The sequence below is a fragment of the Antechinus flavipes genome, chromosome 2 (assembly GCF_016432865.1).
Source record: "Antechinus flavipes isolate AdamAnt ecotype Samford, QLD, Australia chromosome 2, AdamAnt_v2, whole genome shotgun sequence".
In the NCBI taxonomy this organism is placed as follows: Eukaryota; Metazoa; Chordata; class Mammalia; order Dasyuromorphia; family Dasyuridae; genus Antechinus; species Antechinus flavipes.
Genome location: NC_067399.1, coordinates 316,850,932 through 316,874,261, shown reverse-complemented (window position 1 = coordinate 316,874,261; position 23,330 = coordinate 316,850,932). Strand labels below are relative to the sequence as shown.

The window sequence follows — 23,330 nt, the reverse complement described above, 5'->3', positions numbered from 1 at the left end:
TCCAGTTCTTGGGTGCCTTTCTTGGTCATCAACCCATTCACATGCTTGTTAGTCTCATAGGCTAAGCCCTAGCTGGGAGGTCTAATTTTCTGTAGGAGAAATACAGCCTGTTAAATTCTATAAACCACGATGGGGGGAAGGGAATGTTTTTGTAATAGGAATGTTTTTAAAAAGGGGGGAAATGCCAAGTAGCACAGATTCCTCCAAGTCCCTGTTGCAATGACTTATGAAATCTTAAGTTGCAAGTGAACTCGAAGGAAATTTTTTATGTTTTTACAATATCTTATGTGTAAATCAAGATTTTAAAAATCTCTAATGAAATAAACTTTTTTAAAAATGAAAAAAAATTTAAGAAAATTGTTCTGGAGTGATAGAATTTGGAGGGGAGGGAAGTAAAAATAGAAAAAAATCCATCGATCACCAGCTCAAAGAGATCCTTTGTGGAAAACACAGAGGAATATTATTGCCAAATTTTGAAACTCCCAGATCAAAGAGAAAATTTTGCAAGAAACAAGAAAAAACAATTCAAATATGCTAGAACTACAATTAGAATTGTATAAGACTTATCAGAAGCTACAATAAAAAATCACAAGTTCCAGAAGCATACCTACTGACAATCAAAAGACCCAGGCCTGTGGCCAAAAAAATTATATCCAGCAAAATTATTTATAATTTTAAATAAGAAAAAAAATGAACATTCAATGAACTTGCAGATTTTCAGGACTTTCTATTGACCAAACTCAGACTTAACAGAAAATTTAACATATAAGAGCCAATATCAGAGATCAGTTTTAAGGAATTCAGTGTGGACAAACTGTATAAACATGGACAAATTGCTTATGTTTTTTTACATGGGAAATGTACACTATATGTTTAAGATTCACATCAACAATAGAGTAGTTCAAAAGAAAAATTGGCAGATAAAGTAAAAATAGTAATCATGTTATAGAAATGAGATGTAGAGAAAGAATAGACACAAAGGCATTGGGGGGAGGAGGGCTTATAGTTCTGAAAACCTACTCACATTGGCAACGGGTTCAATAGGCAACACTACATATATACTATGAAAGGTATAGCATCTTCCAAAATCTATAAAGAAATAATGGGGGAGGGATGGGCAGATGGGGAAACAAAGGGTGACGGAAGAAGACAAGAGAGGGATCCTTGGGTTGGAGGAGTTAAGTAATAGCAAAGTAAGTTATGGAGCAGAATTTAATTAAAGAATCATCAGGGATAGGAAAGACCTATGTATGTAGGATATGTGTATGAGTGTGTGTATATATACGTAAATATATCTTTATTGGAGCTTGCTTGGGGGTGGGGGTGGGGATGAAAGCAATGAGGGAAAAATAAGGTAAATAAGATGCCCAGCAGAGAACCAAAGAAAAATTTATAAGGAAGTAAAGAAAAGATGGACACTCATGAATATAATTTCTTCCACTAATACATATATATAAATACATACACACACACACACGTATGTGTGTGAATAAAAAAATATATGTTTATATATACACATACACACACACATACTTGATCTGGTAATTTGTTGTTATATATTTTGAATCTTCTCTGATGTTCTGCTGGACACATGACATTGTTTTCTTTTGATTTGCTTTATTTTGTTTTATATTCCTTTTCTGTTTTTCTTTTTTTCAAATAAAATAAATTTTAAGAAAATGTTTTTAAAAATCAGAGTTATTGAATAATTTTCCTACTAAAGTTTTACTACTCTATTGCCTTACTTTGGCTAAATTGACAGGTTCTAATAGGTCCTAACTAAAAAGAAATGATACATCACTGACCATCTGTTTCTAGATAATAGATAATTGTTCTAGTTAAATTTGGAGATGCTCATTACTCAAAGATTGGCTAACACATGATGGCTTGTTTTGGTCATAGCAACCCATGAGATGTTGGAGGATTAGCAGTATGCATTAGTGAAGAGAATGCAGATGATTAAAACATGGATGTTTTGAACTATTATTTTTATATTATACATAAAGATATGTGGCATATAATCCCCACTAAATTGTTAAGTTCTTTGATGGCAAAGAACATATCTTAATTATCTTTGTAATTTGTACATAGCAAGTCTTAAAAATGGGTGTTGAGTATAAGAATAAATGAATGAATGGAATTAAAATAATTTTCATGTTTGATTTCATTTAGTCTTACAACATTCCAGTGAAATAAGTTGGGGCAAGCATTATTTCCAATGAGGAAATAGACTTCAGCAGAGAGATTATATAATTTTAGTAAGGTTACTCACAGCATAACTATTCAATCACAACATTTACCAAATGTAGCTTGTATGTAGAGCATTGTACTGGATCCTAGGGATGAATGCAAGAGAGATAACAACACATATTTCCTATTTTTAGGCAATTTAGAAACTAGTCCTAGATTTTCTGATTGCTAGCTTAGAGTTATTTTTGATCACTTTTACAGATCTGGAAATTTGGATGACCCATGAGAGGATGATTTAGAGAGAATTGATGTAGGAGGCAGGAAACCTGAGTTCTTATGCCAGTTCTTGCTAACTAGCCATGTGACCTTGTGCAAAGCTTCTTGTGATACAGTAAAAAGAGAATGGAACTTACCCTGTAGAACTTAGTGGAGTCATTAGACTTGATTTTGAATCCCACCTGTGCCATTTGCTACCTGTATGACCTTGGGTAAAATACTTAACTTGTCAGTGCTTTGTTTTCTTTATTTGTCAAATGAATGAGTTAGACTAGATTATCACTAAGGTCCTCTCTATTTTTAGATCTGGGCTTCTTTGAAGGTATTGAACTTAATGATTTACAAAGTTCTTTCTAGCTCTGAGATTCTGAGTGTAAGACAAAAAAACAACAACAAAAAACTTTGTAGTTTTTCAGATTGACTAGCATCTATTCTTAAAATTTGTAATAAGGTGAAAGCAAAAGAAAGAAAAAATAGGGATAAAGGAAACATGATATTTCCTATTAAGATGTATGGGTATGATTTTTCTTTTTGTCAAGGCATCGCAGACAAAACTCATTCAGTAGATCTACAATAAGTTCCTTATTGTGATTAGTATCATGATTACCCAGTAACTGTCAAGAAAAGATGAAAAAAAATTAAAATGGCACCAGACATTAACATAAGTTTCAGATTATTTATAATGTGTTAACTTTAATGGATATTTTGTTTGCCTCTGTCTCCCTTTAAGATCTTGCTTTTTTTCTTCTAGTGTTTATTTTCCCAATTTATCCATTGTTATTTTGATAGTCATATAGTTATTATACATTTGTTATTCTAAATCTTTTTTATTTCTACATTAATCATAGTGTGTATAGAATCAATAACAACATGCTTACAGAATGTTTTATGTTTTTGACACCCACATTATAGAGTTTTAGATTTGGAAGGGGCATTGTATTATCCGAAGCACCTCTTTTTATTTGGTGTAACAGTCCTATAAGACAAGTAGAATAGATTTTGCTATGCCCCTTTCCAGGTGAGGAAACAGAAATACAGGAAGATTATTGATATGATGGTTGATTTAGCTGTGCTTTATACAATATGTCTAGAATGGAAGTTATAGGGAAATAGATTGTCCTTTGATATAAAAAAAAAACATCAGAACAATTAGACCTCTCCCAAAATGGAGTGAGATGCCTAGTAAACCTTTCCTTGAAGTTTTCAAATAGAAATAGAAGATCACTTCTCAGAGATGATATAATTGGGTCAGCATGATGTCTTTTTTAGGGGATCTTTCAGGTTTCCTTAGTCTTAAGATGCTATGTCCTGTCCAAGGTCACAATTCAATTTATCTGGAAAGAAGTAGACTTGGCTGAGTGACCAGTCTCAAAGAGAATTTGATTAATGGATCCATGTCAACCTGAGGGAAACACTATGGGGTTCAGGGTTCCATCACTGGCTCTATTCTCTTATATGTTTTTATCAGTGACTTTGATAAAGACATAGGTGGCCTGTTTGTCAGTTCTCAGATAAAATGAATCTGGTAAGGATAGCCAATCAGTCAGCAAACATTTTATTAAGTACCTATGTGCCAGAGGCAGTTAGGTGGAACAGAGGAGATAGCGCCAGATCTAGAATTAGGAAGACTTATATACCCATATACATGCATTCTTATATTCTCATGAGGGAGACAACAAATAAAAATGAAAACATACACACATATGGCATGCATGTATATGTATAGCATGTACTATGCACACATATAGTTGCATATATATTTGTGTTTAATATATATGTGTGTATATACTCTGTGTATGTATGTGGTTGTATTTGTATATGTATATGTGTCTGTATTTGCAACTGTGAGACACACATGTTCATGGGGTGTGTTTCACAATTGAATGGATAAATAAACTGTAGTGTACCTGTCAGTGTACAACCTGTACAAGCCATTTATGCAATGGCTAGCAAGGACCCTGAAAATTCTTGCAACAATGTCAAGGGTACAGCAGTGGCCATTGCTTTGCACTTACAGTTTCTTCCCACAGTGTTCTTATGCCACAGGGTAAAGAGTATATTGTGTAGTAGTAGAAAGCTTGGGGCATTAGCATTTAACCTGATATGAAACCAGTCAGCTGGTAACTGGAGCCTATCATGCTGTTCCTGGACAGATCTATTACTTAGGGTTACAGTTCTGTTTCTCACTGGTGTCCACTGGTTTTCTGCTTTTGCCCATTGTCATGACCTGTGAAGTACTGGGTTTCTGAAAACACTGGGGTTTCCACATATTTTATTTCCCATCTTTTACAATTTAAAACTTGCTCCTCTCTGGATTTGGTTGAGGTAGCAAGTCTAGACTATGCATCATAGCCTAGGTGGCAGGAGAGGATTCTTGTTGGAGTACTGGAAACTCACATTGACTGTAGCCTATGCATTTGTGGCCACATAAGAGAGACATGTTGACAACCTGGAAAGAGTTCAAAGAACCACAACAAGGATGAAAGGCCCAGAGGATTTGATTTGTGATGAAAGATTAAATGGATGTTTATTTTGGCTGAATAGAAATGAATGTGGAGATATATGGTATTTGTCCACAAGTAAGTATCTAAGGTATAGAATCCGGGAAGTAAGAGCACTTATTCAAGATGGCACTGAAGGGTACCAATGGAAGTAATGAAACAATAGGAAAATTTAGCCTTAATTTTAGGAAATATTTTCAAAGCACAGATGGAATGTTGGATTAATCTGTTTAAGGGAAAATGCTGGCAGCCCCATCACATGAGTCATTGGTCCAAGCATCTGGGTTATTCTTTTGATTTGGGGGAAGCATGATTATAACTGCATTGTTACTATTGGTATACTTTGCACTATCCACCTTTCCCAGTGGGCAATTGATTTTAAAGTTTAAGTCTTCAAGGGAGCTGTGTAGGTTAGAACTCAGTGATGAAATGGACCCCAAATCCTATAGGTAGAAGAGCCCTCAGTATTCTGATATTGGTAACTTTGCCTTTCAATTTTTCTCAAGGATTAAGGTCATTTCTTCTAAAGTCTAGTCTCATTACTTTTACTTGTTTTCTGTACTTGCCTTCGTTTAGCCATGGATTTGTCATCTGTTTTAAATGCCATGAGATAGAGAACAAATGTTAGTAATAAGTAGGGACAAGTTTTATTAAGCACCTACTGTGTTTCAGGTACTGTGCTAAATATTTTACCAATATTATTTCCTTTGAGCCTGTGAGATAAGATGCTGTTTTATCTCCATTTTACAGTTGAAGAAACGGAGGCAGATAAAGTAACTTACCCAGGTCCACATAACTAATTAGTGTCTGAGTCAAGATTTGAACTCAGGTCTTCTCAACTACAGGTCCAATAACATTCTATCTACTGAGCCCTGTATGTGTACATACAGGTACACAGTTTTTATATTGAATCCATTGTGCCTCAATTTGACACAATACTTAGACTTTTTATAATTTTCTTTCAACATTGCTTTGCTTTTCATAGTCTGATTAAACATTCTTCTCTTCCAACTTTCTCAGATGCCGAGCAAGCAAAAATTAGGGCTAGGACTACACTTTTGTATCATTGAGAAGGTTTTATCACTTAGCTTTAGAAGACAGCTTATCTCCCAATGAAAAAATGTTCTTTCTGTTTTGTTGAATCCAGTCCAGTATTTATACCCAAGAAACTTCTGATGTATGAGTAGTAATACTCCCCAGATCTGTGACTTAATGAGATCTTCCTGACCTAGTCTCTCTAATTCCTAAATAAATGAATTTAACTTAATATATTTCCACTCCGACTTAGTGGAAAAATTCCTTTTAGTGGTTACACCCTGCTCTTAAACCTTTTCTGGCCGCCTCCTCTCTAGTCAAGTAGCATACAGTAGCTCCTCCACCCTTAATCAAATCATCATGGTTTCTTATTTTCATTTTCTTCCTAGGGCCTTCCCCTCCTCCCCTCCCAATTCCTGCTCCCAGAGCCATCTCAGTAGCTCAAAATCATGTCAAGATACCAGACCCTCATTCATATTGTCCTTCTTTATGTCTTTTCCTTGGTCCTAAGATATTTCTAATTCATACAGTCATTGTATTTTAAAGTTAGATGTGAATTTAAAGATTGAGTCTATCCTCTCTCGCAAGTGACCTATCCACCAAAGTCAGACAGCAAATTGGCAGCCTAGAATCCAAGTCCTTCACAGCACATAGTACTAACAGTGTTTTTTGCTTAATAGTGTTAACTTCCAAATCCATATTTACTTATATGTAAGACTATCTTTTGGTTTTCAGGAAGTCAGGATAAATTAGATTGAGATAGATTTATTTTTCTTTACTAGCACTTACTTCATTGGCTTCTACTTTAAGCAGGCTTCTACTATCAAGCAGACATTTTAGTTGAAGAATTGTTTTCTAACTCTTAAGAGTATGCAGTAAAACCCACTTATTCAGAGAGGAATGTGACCAACCATATAGGAGGATTAGCAAGCCCAATCCTCAGTCTATTCTTGATTTGAGATGTTTAAGTCTGATCTTGTATCCATGTACCCATATGAAGAGAAAGGCAGCTTCTTAGAATAACAAATGTAAAATGAGCCAGTTTCTGAGTCAGACGGTGACCACGAATAACTATCATCCTGGCAGTTGAGCCTTTTTTTTTTTTTTTTTTTTTTTTGGGTCAGGATCCCTGAGATCTGGGTTTCTTCCCTATAGTCCAAAATTGACCATTTCCATATGTCCACTTTGGTTGAAAGTGCATGATTTTATGTATAGTTCAGTAACAAGCTGAGACAGTACATCACTTCCCATTAATCCAAACTCCATGAAAAACAAACCATAAAACTCCAATTCATAATACATATTCTCTCTATGTATGGGATGAAGTGAGCTTGAAGGGAGAAGATTTTGAATCGGGGCCTGAACTTGTTATGAATCAAAGTTGAAAAGTGTTTGCCAGGTTTGTGACCTTAGAGTCATCTTCCTATCCCTAACACCCCATATCTAGTCAATTGTCAATTGACTCAAATCCATCTCTTTTGTTCACTCACCTAGTCACCATCATAGTTGAGTTCCTAATCATTTACCACCCGGACTCTAGTGGTTAGTTTTCTTACTGTTCCCTTTACCTCCGTTCTCTTCTTTCTAATCCATCCATATACCAGTTGTGTCAAACTCAAAGAGATGGCTTAGGGTGCAAGAATGGGTAGATGTTAAGGTTTGGTGGGGAATTGGCAGGGCTAATCCATTGTAGGGATCTTGCTGGTTTAAAATGTCATGTTAATTATGTTTTATTATAATTTTGATTTTGTTCGAGCAATCATTCTAGTCCTCTCTTCATGACCCCATTAGGGATTTTCTTGGCAAAGATATTGGAGTGGTTTGCTATTTCTTTCTCCAACTGATTTTACAGGAGAGAAAACTGAGGTAAAAAGCTAAGTGACTTGCCTAGGACCACAAAACTAGATAGTGTCTCAAGCTAGATTTGAACTTAGATCTTTCTGACTCCTAGCTGCTCTACATATACACACACATATACACAAACACATGCATGTATATGTCTATATACTTTTGTATATTTTGTTAAGTATTTCCAATTTTATTTAAATTCATCTGATCAACACTCAGTAATATTGCTACTCCATGCTTAAAATGATTAAAATCAGTCTGTAAACCTTTATGAAGCACTTCTTATGTACCAGGCACTGTCCTAAGTACTGGAAAAAACACAAATTTAAAACCACGAACTCCTCAACTCAAAATCCTGCTGTCTCCCTTTGCCTTTAAGAACACTAAGTCTGGCTTTCATACCTGATTTCATCTACCTCTCTATACCTACTACTCTTGGCTCCAGTTAGAATTCTTACAAGGTGCTAAGTAAGTGGAATTGAGAAGACAGTGGTTAAATCTAGTTTCGCATTGATTTAATCCTACAACAAATAATGGTTTCCTAGTGATACAATGATTGGTTTGTACTCAGTGTGGGACATATAAGGAGGAGCTCTCAGGGCCAGGAGGACAAGCGCACTGGAAGGCTGAGACAGATTCATTCCATCTTCCATCTTTGTGCTGGCTGGAGGCAGAATCTGTCAGAGACAGAGGATTAGCGGCAGCAGCTCTTGGAACCAAGGAGAGAGATGGGCCTCTGTTAAAGCTAACTGGACCCTAGGAAAAGAGACAAGACTTTGAAGGAGACAATAAAGGATTTGGACTTTAACTACTGGCTGCATTTGGGGTGATTACACAGGAGCCAATGCTCTTCTCAAGGCTCTCAGGTTTCAGGATCCTGGACTGTCTCTAGCAGGAATATTCCCTTCCTAGAAGGAGTGGTAGAGGATATATTTCACATAAGTGACTAATGTTTGGCAACATATAGCTAAAGAGCCATTGGGGTTGGTTACCAGGCTCGGTGTGGGTCTTACTTAATTAAACATCTGTGTTAGGAATCATTCAGAGTGCTTATTTGATCCAGGTTGCATTAATGTCTTTAAGAATGCCAAGGGATAGAGTGGAAACTCATTTATTGGCTGCTAGATGTCATGGGTTTTTCTAGGGCTTTTGGTGTATACGAGAAGTTTCCAAACTCAAAAGACTCCTTTTTTGGCACCACATCTTTCTGTCTTGGCATTTTAAGAATCTGGGGGAACCATATAAAGATCAGAAAAACCTTTGTCCCCTGAAGAACTCTGTGTGACATGGTGATTCCAGATAGTTGAACCCCAGCCCATTCGGATGAAACCATATAAAGATTGCCTTTCCTGAATTTCCTTCTCTCTGCCTCTCACACGATCTTGTTTGAAAAGACTTGGTATTTTGGGACTGTAGCCTTCAGTCATGTGTTTCCATCTCTTTACTCCCAATCATTCCTGGGCCCTGTTTATTTTTGGAGAATGAATATTTTTGCTTCTCATATGGAGCTATGTAGGGTCTTGCCCCCTCCTTCCATCAGGCAGCGGCCACTGGCAGGCAATGTTCATTTCCCACACTCATAGTCATGACTCTGGCTTTCAAGAAAGGACACTAGGGATGCACTGCCTGAGGGCTGCCATCATCTTCTTACTATTTCTGTCTGTTTCAGTGATGTACCTCTTAAGAATCCTTTCTTAATGACCCTGGGTACTATTACCTGGGGAATAGCCTGCCAGATTTGGAGGTTGTTTTCCCATTCTATTTCTTGGGATTATTACCCAGTATTTCAGAAGCAGATTGATTTATTTTCTGTTAATTATTTTTACTCATACATTTTGTCCTATCTGTAAGACTCAAATCCCTCACAAATCAATGAACAAGTATTAAGAATTTATTACTATTTGCAGGGCACTGCTGGGGATACAAATAAGCGAAAGGAAAAAAATCTCTACTAGATTGAGTTCACATTCTAACTAGGAAGACAATAAGAACATACAAAATACATATACCATATAAGTGTAAAGGTAATAAATGCAAATGGATATAAAGTAGTTAAATACAAGGTAATTGGGGGGGGGGGGGGTACGTAGACCTTAAGGGATGAGGAAAAGCTTTATGTAGAAGATGGTGCTTTGGCTTTGTCTGGATAGATTTCAGGTCCTGCTTCCTCCATTAAGCTTTTCCTAACTTTTTCACCCCTATTGCAATCTTATCTTAGTTTTGAATGCCTAAAGGCATTATTCATCCTTTGAATGCCTGGAGTCAGCTAGGTGGCCTGTGTTCTGAAGTTGTTATTGTACAGTTTTTTCAGTCGTGTCCCTTGATGACCTCATTTGAGTTTTCCTGGCAAAGATACTGGAGTGGTTTGCCATTTCCTTTTCTAGTTCATTTTACAATTGAGGAAATTGAGGAAAAAGGGGTGAAATGACTCACTCTGGGTCACACAGAAAAGTGTAAGACCACTTTTGAACTCAGGTCCTGCAGCTCATAATTCAAATGTGATTCATAGATATTTATTTGTGGTGTAGTTCTGAGCATGCCACTTAACCTCCCTCTGCTTCAGTTTTGTCAATTGTAAAATGGCAGGAATAAAAGCATCTTCCTCCCAGGGTTTTATGAGGATCAAAGAAATGTAATATTTTTTAAATTTTATTTTTATTTTTAGTTCTAGCCCTTTCCCAACCTCTTGAGAAGGCAAGAAATATGATACAATTATACATATGAAATCATACAAAACATATGTATTAGCCATAGTCCAAGAAAAAAAAAATCAAGAAAAATAAAGGGGAAAAAATGTTTCAATTTGCTCTTTGAGTCAATCAATCAACTTTCTACAAATGAGATAATATTTATAAAATTCTTAGCACAATACTGGGCATATAGTAGGTATTCAATAAATTCTTGTTTCCTTCCTATATGCTTAATGATCTGTGTGCCACATAGTGTCCCATTTAGTTTAAACAATTAACAATCTCAAAAATGGTTTTGAGTCTTTTCCAACTCATACCAGAAGAAGAATGGCATCATCAGTACCCTTGACCACTGGTCTTCTAGCCTTTGCTCGAAGATCTTCAATGACAAGGAACCATTACTGTGAACCTCACTTGCTTCATTTCTAAAAAGAGGGGGTCAGACTAAGTAATTTCTAAGATTCTTTCCAATACGAAATCCTATGAAATGCTTTCCAAGGCATCTCATTCCATTGTTGGATAGTTTCAGTTATCTTTGTAACTTTTGCTTGTTGTTCCTAGTTTATATATATATATATATATATATATTTACATGCTGCTTTGTTTTGTTTGCTTATTATTTCATATGTACAAATTTTATTTTTCCATCTAAATTGTAAGATCTTCAAGATTAGGTTCCATTTATTTTTCTTTATCCTCCTCAGTACCCAATACTGAATTGAGTCCAGTATAGGTGTTCTCTACATATGATCAATGCTGATTGATTCTCCCCTTTTCACACTGTTTAGAAATATTGGATGGACTTAAGAGTGATAAAATTTTGTACATTTTGTAGTTGGTATGATTTTCAGATGTCGTTGAGACATCTAAATCCCCAAATTTTGGGACTTTTTTTTAATGCTAAGTTTAAATCTGCCTCTTTTTCAGCTTCCAGCCATTTTTTACCCTTTCTTATGCTTTCATTCTCATCCACTTGATAAATGTTGATCTTTTTTGTGTGTGTTTCTAAAACACTTTAGTTTTAGTTTACTTTAGTTTATGTAATTCTTTGGATTGCAACAAGATTTATTTTTAATCTTATTTTATAGTTAGGGCTATCTGAGGCCTAAAGAAGTGAAGTGATTTGCCCAGAGTTACACAGGTGATTAGTGACAGAACTGAGATATCAACCCAGATCTCCCGATTCCTCCTTCTAGTGTTTTTTTCCAGTGCACCAGACTAGAAATGAGGTAGTTCAGAGCTTCTTGTTTGATATTTGACAGACTTGTTCTTAGTAGATTATGCAAAAGGATTAAATGTGGCATTTTAGGATATTCTTAGTATTACATGGGTTTCTATCTCTAGAGAAGGAGAATTATGTTTTTGCTGCCCTTCTTTATGGTGTACTTGTATCATATATATATATGATTTTATATATGACTTTACTGGTTCTTCACAATAGCCAAGTAATATCATTTCCATTATACAGATAAAGACACTGAGGCTCAGAGGACTTTTCCCAGATTAGATAGGTAATAATTGACAGAACCAGGACTTATATTTAATTTCTATTTCAGCATTTTCCCCAGTACTCCATATTACTTTAAATGAAAAGTATAAAAAATGTTGTGATACTTTGAAAAATAATTCTCAGAAAAAAGTTGTAGAATAGGTTAAAAAGTAAGATTTTGTTTTGGGAAAAATATTTGCATAAAGCATCTCATTAAAAAACAAACAAACTTTCAAACCTAATTTGCCATAATTTATAGGAAATTAATACAAGCATATAATAATAAGAGCATTTCTCCAAAGTTTAACCATCAAATCAAAAGACATAAAGAAACATTATCCAAGAGAATAAATTGAAAATATCAGCAACTAGAAGAAAAATACTTCTAATCATGAATTAAGAAGAGAAATCCAAATTATAACAACTCTGAGGTATAATCTCAAACCTATTATATTAGCAAACATGTTGAAAGAAGGAAAAATATAGGAAGGACTATACTACTACTTCTACTACTACAGTAGGACTTCCTACTGTAGGAAGGTACATTAATACAGGGAACTTTTAGAGAAGCCTTGAGTTAGACCTGCTAATACAAAAATCATTTTGGAATCATGCAAAACAAGATCATTAACTGTACTCTTAGACCCATTGATCCCATAATTAGGCTTTTAATTCAAAGTGGTTAATGATAAAAAGGTGACATCTTTCAGAATATTCATAAAAATATATTTTTGTTATAGGACAAAAGTGGAAACAAAATACATATGCCCATTAATTGGGAAGGATAACTAAACAAATTGTGATATATGAATATAATGAAGTTTTGTGAGCCATAATTAATCAATAAACAGTTAATAAACATGCCTACTATATGCCAGGCAGTGCTAAGCTCTGAGAGTACAAAAAGAAAAAAGACACTGCCTTCCCTCAAGGAGTTTACAATCTAATTTAGGATGTCAAACACAAGAAATTCAGAAAAACATGAGAAAACTAATGTGAACTAATGTACAGAACAGAACCAGGAGAAAAAATATATTGAATAGTTCCCATAGTGTAAATGAAGTGGAATGTAGATTAAATACAAAAGGTATCAAAAATTGGTTCCAGGTGACTGCTGTGAAAATACATTTCCTTTCTGTTAAGGAATAGTAAACCATAAATGGAGATTGTTATTTAATCTTTTTAGCCTCAATCAGATAGACTTGCTTAACTTGTTTTTGTTTTTATTAATTGGTAAAAGGGAAAGTTGAGGGTTGTTGGGAAGTGATTCTAGATTTAAAGCTTTTACTTTCATCAATAAAGCATTTTTTAAGTTAGTAAATTTTGAGTAATTTATAGGAAATTTCAGTGAACTTAACTTTTCAATGCATTAGTGTTACTGATATGTATAAAACCATGAAAACAGTGATGAAATTTAAATTTCTTAGAAGACAAAATTAATATTCTTGCTGTTTTATTCTTACTGTTTTCATTATTTATTATTAATTTTTACTAATTTACTATTAATATTCTACCAATTCAATCTTGGTTATAAAATAAATAATAAAAAAAAAGATGAAGCTACTTTATTTTTGCCTCTATGTTGGTAATTTTATTAATTCCCCCATTCAATTAGGTATTATTCATAATCACTGAATATTTTTAGTTCTTATATTCTGAAGTCTTTATTGGGTTTCCCAACTATTCCATTGCAATTTATTATTTTCTGCCTAAATAATCAATATGAGCCAACTATAGTTCATGCCAACATTTCTTTGTGAATTTATAATAAAAACATGTTTTGAAGAAGGGTGAGAATCTTGATACTCCAGATTTGGTAAGTAGTTAACAAATTCTTCATCCAGAAGACATGGTTTTAGTTCCATCAGTCATAGGCAAACAAATTATTATTAGAATCAAGCCCTATATATAAATATGTTGTTTGTTTTCTTCTTTTTTCCCCCTCTTTACAGGGTCCCCCACCAAAACCAGCCCGACGACAAGGAGGATGGGCAGATGATTCTGTGAAAATCTCAAAGTGAGTAACCAGAGTTTTTACAGTGAGAATAGTTGTTTTTTAAATTTTGTTTTTTGCCTTGGCAAATTTGTCCTTCTGGATACCGTGTTTCCCCAATAATAAGACCTATCCCGAAAATAAGCCCTCCCCTTACTGTGTAAGATTCCTTTAAAATAAGCCCTCCCCCAGAAAATAAGCCCTATTGAGATTGCTACTGTAGTGAAGGTGATCCCCTGCACTACACACTACATTACAGTACCCTCAAGGACCATTTGCGCATGGAAGTCAGTGACTACATTGAAAATAGAATGGAAAGAAATCAGCGTGGAAACTTTGTGAAGCCCTGTCTGCAAGAAGTCGTGACTTGGGTGAAGAAGTCATGGGATAAAATTACTGACAGCTGTGTCGCCAGGGCACTATGAGCAGGTTACCTGGACAAGACATGTTCATTTAAAGAGAGCTATATTGCTGGACATGGCAGATTGGGTCCACTTCTTCTGAAGGAAATAGAGGCGCAAGACATCCAGGACGGAATTCAGGGTATGGACACTTATGACGATGTTGTTGAAGAAGATGACATGATCATTATTGAATAAAGGTACTTTTTTTTGTTCACATTTACCTGTTTACTAAAATTGCTGTCAATGTTCATTAAAATAAGCCCTCCCCTAAAAATAAGCCCTCTGGTGTTTTTTATGTCCAAAAAAAAAAAATTAATAAGACAGTGTCTTATTATCGGGGAAACATGGGTATGTATCCCCAAAACACAAATACGAAAGGATGTCCAATGTGCTTATTGGCCAAATAGTAGTCAATTAATCTACCATGGGACTTCTCAGTGCACAAATTATTCAAATAGCAAAAGAAAGTTTTGTCAGGGAGGCCAGGGCCAGTTAGGTACCAGGAGAAGCTTTGTCCCTGGTCTTTGTTGGTTTTGGTGGGGTTGATGAGTAGGGGGATGTGGCATGTTGGAACAGGGAAGAAAGCTGTATCAGGAAAGCTGAGCCCAAGCAGCCTCCTGGGGGGAAAAGAAGTTTGTCTGTGAAAAACTGGTCCTATCACATGTGTTATTCAGCTGATATCTTACATTTAAGATAAATGCCTGCCATAAGCTTCAGATAGAATATTATAATACTCATAATAGCATTTATATGTTACTTTCAGATTTGCAAAGCACTTTTAAAGTGTTTTATTTTATCCTCAAAATAACCATTGGAGATAGCTACTGTAATTATCCCCATTTTATAGTTGGGGAAACATACAGGCAAAGGTAAAGTGATTGGCTTTGTGTCACAAACATAGTTTGAAGCCATATTTGAACCCAGGGAGATGTGTGTGTGACAGGAACACTCTTAAGTCCAGCTCTCTGTCTGCTGTCCTTCCTTGCTGCTCCATATCATTTAGCAAAGTACAACAAAATGTGGAAATTTGGAGTGCTGTGAATAAATTCACTTACCTGGGCAATATGCTTTCTAAGGATGTCCATAGAGATGATGAGATTGATGTTCACATTATCAGAGCTATCTCAGCAGTTGGAAGGCTCCAACAAAAGTATGGGAGAGAAGTATGGCCTACCAAAGCGAAGGTCTACAAAGCCATTGTGCTGGCTGAACCTGAAAACCTGAACAGTCTATTGGCGCCATGCCAGAAAACTGAATCGCTTCCATTTGAATTGTCTTAGGAGGATTCTACAGATCACCTGGCAGGATAAGGTACCCGACACTGAGGTCATTTCTCAAGCTGAAGTGCCAAGCATCCAAATTCTCCTGCAGAGAACACAACTCCAATGGGCTGGCCACATTGTTCAAATGTTAAATGTACATTTGCCTGAAAGACTGTTTTGTGAAGTTCTTATATAAGGCATGTGCTTGCTCACATGTGGGTCAGAAAAAGTTAACATTGTCAGGGGTTCTCTGAAGAACTTTGGAATCAGTTGTGATGAGCCATGGGAGAGACTGGCACAGAACTACCCAGCTTGGTGCACCTGCACTAAAGAAAATGTTGTGCTCTGTGAGCAAAGCAAGTCACAGTAGCTTAAATTATGAGCTTCAAATATTTAAGACATCTCTATCCCAAATGTTCAAATGGATTCTTTATATCCAACCTTCCAAGCTTGTATTAGTCTGATCAGGTGCAGTCAGACATACTGTACCTTGACCCCCAAGTCATAATGAACATTGGTCCCCTCCAAGTATTAAGGATGAATGAACAATAATCTACTTGTTGTAAGTCAAAATGCTTTCACACTTCCTTTCCTGTGGTAATAGCAATGGCTTTTTACTTCTGTGCTTCTCCAGTATGATTTCTGGGACCATTTCAAATATAACCAGGCCTTGATCATACAGCACAGAGACTGGGGAGAAGAGATAGATAAATAGAGATCTACACACATATACACATATATTTACATAAGATTGCAAGAGGACATGTAAGTATATATATGTTTGAATGTTTATTTATGTTTTTGTGAATATATATGTAAATATCTATATCTATATTTTAATATAAGATTGTAATAGTTCTGATATATTTAAAATTTGTTTATTTTCATATAAGAGGCAACTTGGGAGGCTGTTTTAAATGAAAAAAAGATACAGCTTTATTTTGAATGTTGGCGTTTTTCTTCACAGCAAGTTTATATTGGAAAACTTGTCATTTGGTGATCATAGTAGAAATAGAAGCTAGTATTATGTTTCTTCTTTGCTTCTAGGAGTAGAATCTATCTATGTTGTATTCATCATTTTGTCCAGAAGTTCTTAACTTCAGGTCTATGAACTTGTTGAATAAAATAATTTGATAATTGTATTTCATTAGAATCGACTGAGTTTGGTAATCCTATGTATTTTATTGTTTGCATTTATTCTTTAGGCTTCACCACATGCAAATGAGTTCATGACACCAAAGGGGTTAAGATCTTCAGGCTAGATATCTATGTTGGGAAAGCTTTAGGCTTGCTATGAATCAGTACAGTAGGGAGTAGTTGCCAAATATTTTTTTCTTGATCCTATTCCTATCTTCTTATTATCCTTCTCCCTCATACAAAAACAAATCAGGATTTCCATGCTAAAAAGAGGATGTTAGTAAATAACAGTCATGAAGTCATAGAGTAACAGAGTATATAACTCTTTCCCAAGGTATGAATCATAACTACCATATCTTCACAGGTGGCTATTTAGCTTCAGATTGAAGACTTCCAGTGTTAAGGAATACATGACCTCCTGTTCTAAACTCATCCCATTAGATTTCACTGAAGAATAGAAGAAACTTAACAGTGAGAATTGTTTACAGAGAATGAATTAATAACAGATTTTTTTTCAGTCATGTAATTCTTTTTTAAAATTTTCAATAGTATTTTTTTTCATATATGTGCAGATACTTTTCAACATTCATTTTTGTAAGACTTTGTGTTCCAAATTTTCTCTCTCTCATTCTTCCCCTCCTTCAAGACAGCAAGCAATCTGATATGGGTTAAAGATGTGCAATTCTTTTAAATATATTTCCATATTTGTCATGTTGTGCAAGAAAAATCAGACCAAAAGGGAAAAAATCATGAGAAAGAAAAGGTAAACAAATAAAAAAAGGATCAAAGTACTAGGCTTTGATCCTTATTTAGTCTCTATAATTCTCTCTTTGCATGCGATTGGCATTTTCCTTCTCAAATCTAATAGAATTGCCTTGAGACACTATATTGTTGAGAAGAGCCAAGCCCATCACAGTTGGTGATATAGTATTGTTGTTGCTTTGTACAATGCTCTCTTGATTATACTCACTTCACTCAGCATTAGTTCATATAAATCTTCCCAACTTTTCTGAAATCAGCCTGCTCATCATTTCTTATAGAATAATATTCCATTACTTTCATATACCATAACTTATTCAGCCATTCCCCAATTAATGGGTATCCTCTCAATTTCCAGTTCTTTGCACTACAAAAAAGGGTTGCTACAAATATTTTTGCACATGTGAATCCTTTTCCCTCTATTATGATCTTTTCAGCATACAGACCCAGTAGTGATACTGCTGGATAGAAAAATAGGCACAGTTTGATAGCCTTTTGGGCATAGTTCCAAATTGCTCACCAGAATGGTTGGATCAGTTCACAACTCCACCAATAGTATTAATTATCCCAGCTTTCCCACATCCCCTCCAACATTCGTCATTATCTTTTCCTGTCATCTTAGCCAATTTGAGAGATGTGAAGTGGTACCTCTGAGTTGTCTTAAGTTATATTTCTCTAATCAGTAGTGATTTAGAGCATTTTTTCATATGTTGGTCATATAATTCTAGAAATTCATGCCTTAAAATATTTGAACTCTTCTATCCCGACTCATCACTTTCACTGATGCTAGAATTTTGACAATGGGCACTATCCTAAACAAACAGGGATTGTTTGGAGCTAATTTTTTTTCCACAATTCTTTGGGATTTATTGATAATTGAAAAATATATTTAATCAAAACAAAGCAAATAAAACTGTTTAATTTTAGTTTTAGTTCAATCATCATCATAGCACTTATATAGTACTTTAAAGTATAATAAGCACTTTATACATATTACTATTATTTATCCTCAGAAAAACCCTAGGAGATAGATGCTATTATTATCCCCTTTTTGCAGATGAGAAAACTGAGGCATACAGAGGTTAAGTGATATCCTCAGGATCACCCAGCTAGTAGGAGCTTGAGGCCTATTTTGAGTTCAGGATTTCTTGACTTCAGGTATAGTTCTGTGTCTTTGATATCAACTAGCCATCATACCGAGTGTTGACTTTGAAATATGTGTAATTGGCTCAAGTTTGGTGTGTCTACTTGGCACTCAGCTCTCTCCCAAGGCTCCTAGTGGCTAGAGCATGCTCAGAGGCCCAGTAAAGCTATCTAGGCAGACAAGCTAATAACTCAGGTGGAGGGTAACTGATGGGCCTTACACCCATTGGTGAGATAGGGGGGCTATCTAGCCCTCCATGTAAAAACTTCCCCAAGGAAGAATGGGTAGATAAAAACAATTTATCTCAGTAGTCATGAAGGCAGATGGACGTGACTCAACAATAAGAGATTTAACTTTAAAATCACTACTCATTTTGCAGTGGTGGGAAACTGAGGACTTTAGAGAAGGAGTAAAGAGACTTGTCATATATGTAGGCTCAGGCAAGATTTAAACCCAAGTCCTCTGATTCCAAACTGGCTACATTTCCGTTGGACCATTTGCTGTCTTTAATTTCTTTGTTATTAGAACACTGAATGGCTTTATCATGCTAGAAAAAAATCATTATGAAAGAAAGGTAATAAAACAATTTTTTGCTATCATTTTTGGAATGTATACTTTGTGTCATTTAGGTCAAGGATTCTTATCATAGGCATTTCCATTCTACCTATTATTATCTGATTTCCATGTCTAATCTTTACAACACCTAAACATTGACTCCCAAACCAAATCCAAATTCTACAAATCTGACTTACCCACCTCATCATCAAGCAAATAATATCTATACATAATAGATGTATAGATCTGGATCTGTGAATTTGTTTATGAAATAAAAAATACTCTATTTTAATATAATTAGTTTCCTTTGGAAAACTGTGTTCCGTTTTATATGTTTAAAAACCTCATTCTGAAGAAGGGTTCTGCAGGCTTCACCAGACTGACAAAGGGGTCTGTCATTTCAAGTTGTTAGTGCTTTTGTTTGGTTGTTGTCCTTTGTTCTCGAAGAGGACCAAAATGACGTCACTGTGTCAGAGCCAAATTACAGTGTGTCTCACTGGCTGATCAGACCAGGATGGGCTCAGAATACTCTGCCACAGATTAGACACAAAGAGTCCCTAGGAACATTTGGGGTGCACTCTCTAACTTTATGCATCTTACATTTCTTCTGAGCTGGTTCAGTTCTTTCTCTGCTAACCCATAAGCTCTGTAAGAGCAAGGTCTGTGTCTTTTCTACACTTCCTATTTCCCTAGGATCTAGGGAAATGTTTGTTAAATCGGTTTAGGTTGGGATTTTGGGAGTAGGGATTCCTTCTTTTCTTTGCTCCCCCAACTATTGTTAGCCTTGTATTATCGGGGATAGCTGGTACAATGAAGAAAGCACTCACCTCGAAGTCAGAAGGAACTGAGTTCAAATATAGTTTCATATTCTTACTAGCTGTGTGACCCTGGGCAAGTTACCTAACCCCAAGTACTTCCAAAAACAAGTTTTACCATCATAGTTCTGAGTCTTTAGACTTCCTAACACTATTATTATTTCTGGTCGCCCAGTAGATGAGGCCACTAGGTGGCGTTATAGTGCAGAGTCCTGGGTCTGAAGTCAGGAAGACTCCAGGTTCTGCCTCAGATATTTACTAGCTGTGTGACCCTGAGTAAGTCACTCAACCCTTTTTGCCTCAGTTTCCTCATCTGCAAGGAGAGCTAGAGAAGGAAATGGCATTACTCCAGTATCTCTGCCAAGAAAACCCCAAGAATTGGACATGACTGAAAAATGACTAAACAAAAGCACAGTATGTAGATAGAGCGGATGTTTAAATTCTCCTTCAGATACCAACAAGTAGATACAACATCCTGTGGCATAACTCTGAAATAAAAAAGAGTGAAAGGGTTCTTTCTGTCACTCTGGGGCACTATGAGCACTATAAGTTGGTGAGGCTGATGAGATTGTGTGACCCTAGGAAAGGACTTTGCCTCTGAATATCTGTTTTTTCCTCTGTGAAATAGTCGTAATAACACCTAGCTCTCAGGGTTGCTATGAGGATGCAATGAGATAATATATATAAAATGCTTTGTAAAATGTTAAGTGATACACATATACTATATCTATGTTTATATATATGTATATCTATAGAGAGATATATACTATAGATGTATATAGAGACATAGATATACAGCTATACTAGCTATTATTATGATGATGATGATCCTCCTTTGTATAGTGTCTTTAGTCATATGTTCTTTTAATTTTGTGAATAGACTTTTGCAGTCTGAGCTCCTTGAATAGCCACCTCAGGTTCTTTAGATTCTTGCTCATTTGCTTTCTCCTTAGGATTGTATAGAAAATGCTTTATCATTTTCTTTACAGAAAACTTGATATTTGTTATCCTGTTTAAATCCATTAACTAGACTGTTTGAACCCACAAAATCACCCTGAGCTGAGTAACTGGAGACAGCTACTGGGAATTTTGGTTTGGGTCTTCAATCCACTTGTGTTTCGGGTCCAGTTATCCAGGTCTTGTTACAGGGTCCATTCAAGCCTATGCTTGACGTTCCCTTGTGTTTTGGTTTCATCCAAATTTTATTGAATACATATATATTGTTTATATAGTTATAGATATTTTGCTACCTTTGGCTCAGCAAAATTGCTTAATTGTGTACTTGTGGGTGTTGTTCATTGTTCAGTTGTTTTAGCCATGTCCAACTCTTTATGACCCCACTTAGAGTTTTTTGACAAAGATACTGGAGTACTTTGTCAGTTCCTTCTCCATCCTGCTCACTTTATAGTTGAGGAAACTAAGGCAAACAGCATAAAGTGACTTGCCCAGGCTATATGAGCCTGGAGGCCAGATTAGAACTCAGAAAGGTGATTCTTCTTGACTCTGTGCACTGACACATGTAAAGTTTCCAGAATCTGAACAATAGGGAGCCACACTTCTTTTCCAATTTGCTCTCCTCTACCACACAACCTAATAAATTGCTTTCTAAAACTAAAGATTTTGGAGTTTGTTTTCAGAAATTAACTTTTTTCATAATTAAATCATTGGAATTTTATTTTTAAAATTCTCCCATTCATTTTGAGCTGTCTTCTTTTTTAGAAGGTCCTAAGATAAGTGAAGTCCTAGTGTAAATGGACTACCTTGGGAGATAGTGGTTTCCCTATCACCAGAATTCCACAGGTGAGGCCAGAATGGCCACTGGTCAGATCTGTTATTGAGGGGATGCCTCCTTAGGTATGGGGTGATGATAGTTATCCCTTCCAACTCTGAGATTCACTAACTTTCTATCATAATAATATCAACCAAAATAATTAGCATTTATATAGGAATCTAAGTTTGCAAAGCATTTTACTACATAAGTTAAAATTATGTACATTTGATCCTTACAACCCTGTGAGATGGGTACTTTCTATTATTTTACAACTGAGGAAGCCGAGGCAGACAGAAATTAAGTGACTTGCCTAGCATTTCACAGGTAGTATCTGAGACAGTATCTGAATTTGGATCTTGCTGAAGGGTTCTACCCAATGCATTTCTTAGACAGAATGGCACTCAAGGCACTTAGAGGGAAAGAACAGAACTCAGGTAAAGCATCTTTACATTTTTTAGCTCATTTCATTTTCACTATTATTTTTCTCATTTTACTCATTTTCACTCTTTCTTTCTTTTCTCTTTGGTATTTTATCCAAATCCTGATTCTTTTAATTGCTATTTCCTTTTCTCTTCCAAGTGGCAAAAGGAAAAAGACAGGAGTTTTTTTGTCAATAGGACCAAACTATTTTAGTGACGATTCCTCAACCTTTTTCTGTAGGGTCTCCAAACATCTTGCACTCTTTCCCTTGAAGGCAGAAATCTTTTTTTAAAAACAATAATATCTTTTTATTTTTCCAAATACATGAAAAGATAATTTTCAACACTGATCCTTGCAAAACTTTGTGTTCCAACCCCCCCCCACTTCTCTCCTCCCCTAGACAATAAGTAATCCAATATAGGTTAAACATGTAGTTTTATAAGAACTAGTTCTTCTAAATATATTTCCACATCATGTAGCACAAGAAAAATCAAATCAAAAGGGGAAAGAAATGAGAAAGAAAAAAAGCAAGCACAGAACAACAAAAAAGGTGAACATATTATGATGTGATCTACCTTCAGACCTTATAATCCTCTCTCTGGATGCAGATGGCTCTCTCCATCACAAGTCTATTGGAATTGGTTCAAATCACCTCATTGTTGAAAAGAGTCATGTCCATCAGAATTGTTCATCACATAATCATGTTGTTTCTGTGTACAATGCTCTATTGGTTTTTACCCACTTCACTTAGTATCAGTTCATTTAAGTCTCTTCAGACTTAAATTCTGCTGATCATTTCTTATAGAACAATATTATCTTCGTATACTATAACTTATTCAACCATTTCCCAGCTGATGGACATTCACTTAGTTTCAAATCAGGAATCATTTTTTGTGGTGTTCTTTTTCTTCTTTAAAGTATATAATATGATTCTCTCTGAGTGAGAGCAGGTTTCTTGGGGAGGTTTTCTGGAAGCAGCCTTAGTATCAGTTCATATCAATAATTACCCCAAATGCAGCCAGCTGGTAAAAATACAAATGT

At 35.5% G+C, this 23,330-nt stretch overlaps 1 protein-coding gene across 8 annotated transcripts in view; it reads left to right on the top strand.

Moving 5' to 3' along the window:
* Positions 1-23,330, top strand: part of IFT43 (intraflagellar transport 43) — a 126,226-nt gene that overhangs the window by 19,026 nt on the left and 83,870 nt on the right. For all 8 annotated transcript variants that reach the window (XR_007950631.1, XR_007950635.1, XR_007950634.1 and 5 more), the window contains exon 3: positions 13,982-14,046. Coding sequence is in view for 2 of the 8 variants with exons in the window: in XM_051977552.1 (XP_051833512.1) it covers positions 13,982-14,046 (65 nt within the window). In the remaining 6 variants the exon portion in view is untranslated. The remainder of the gene's footprint in view (positions 1-13,981; positions 14,047-23,330) is intronic.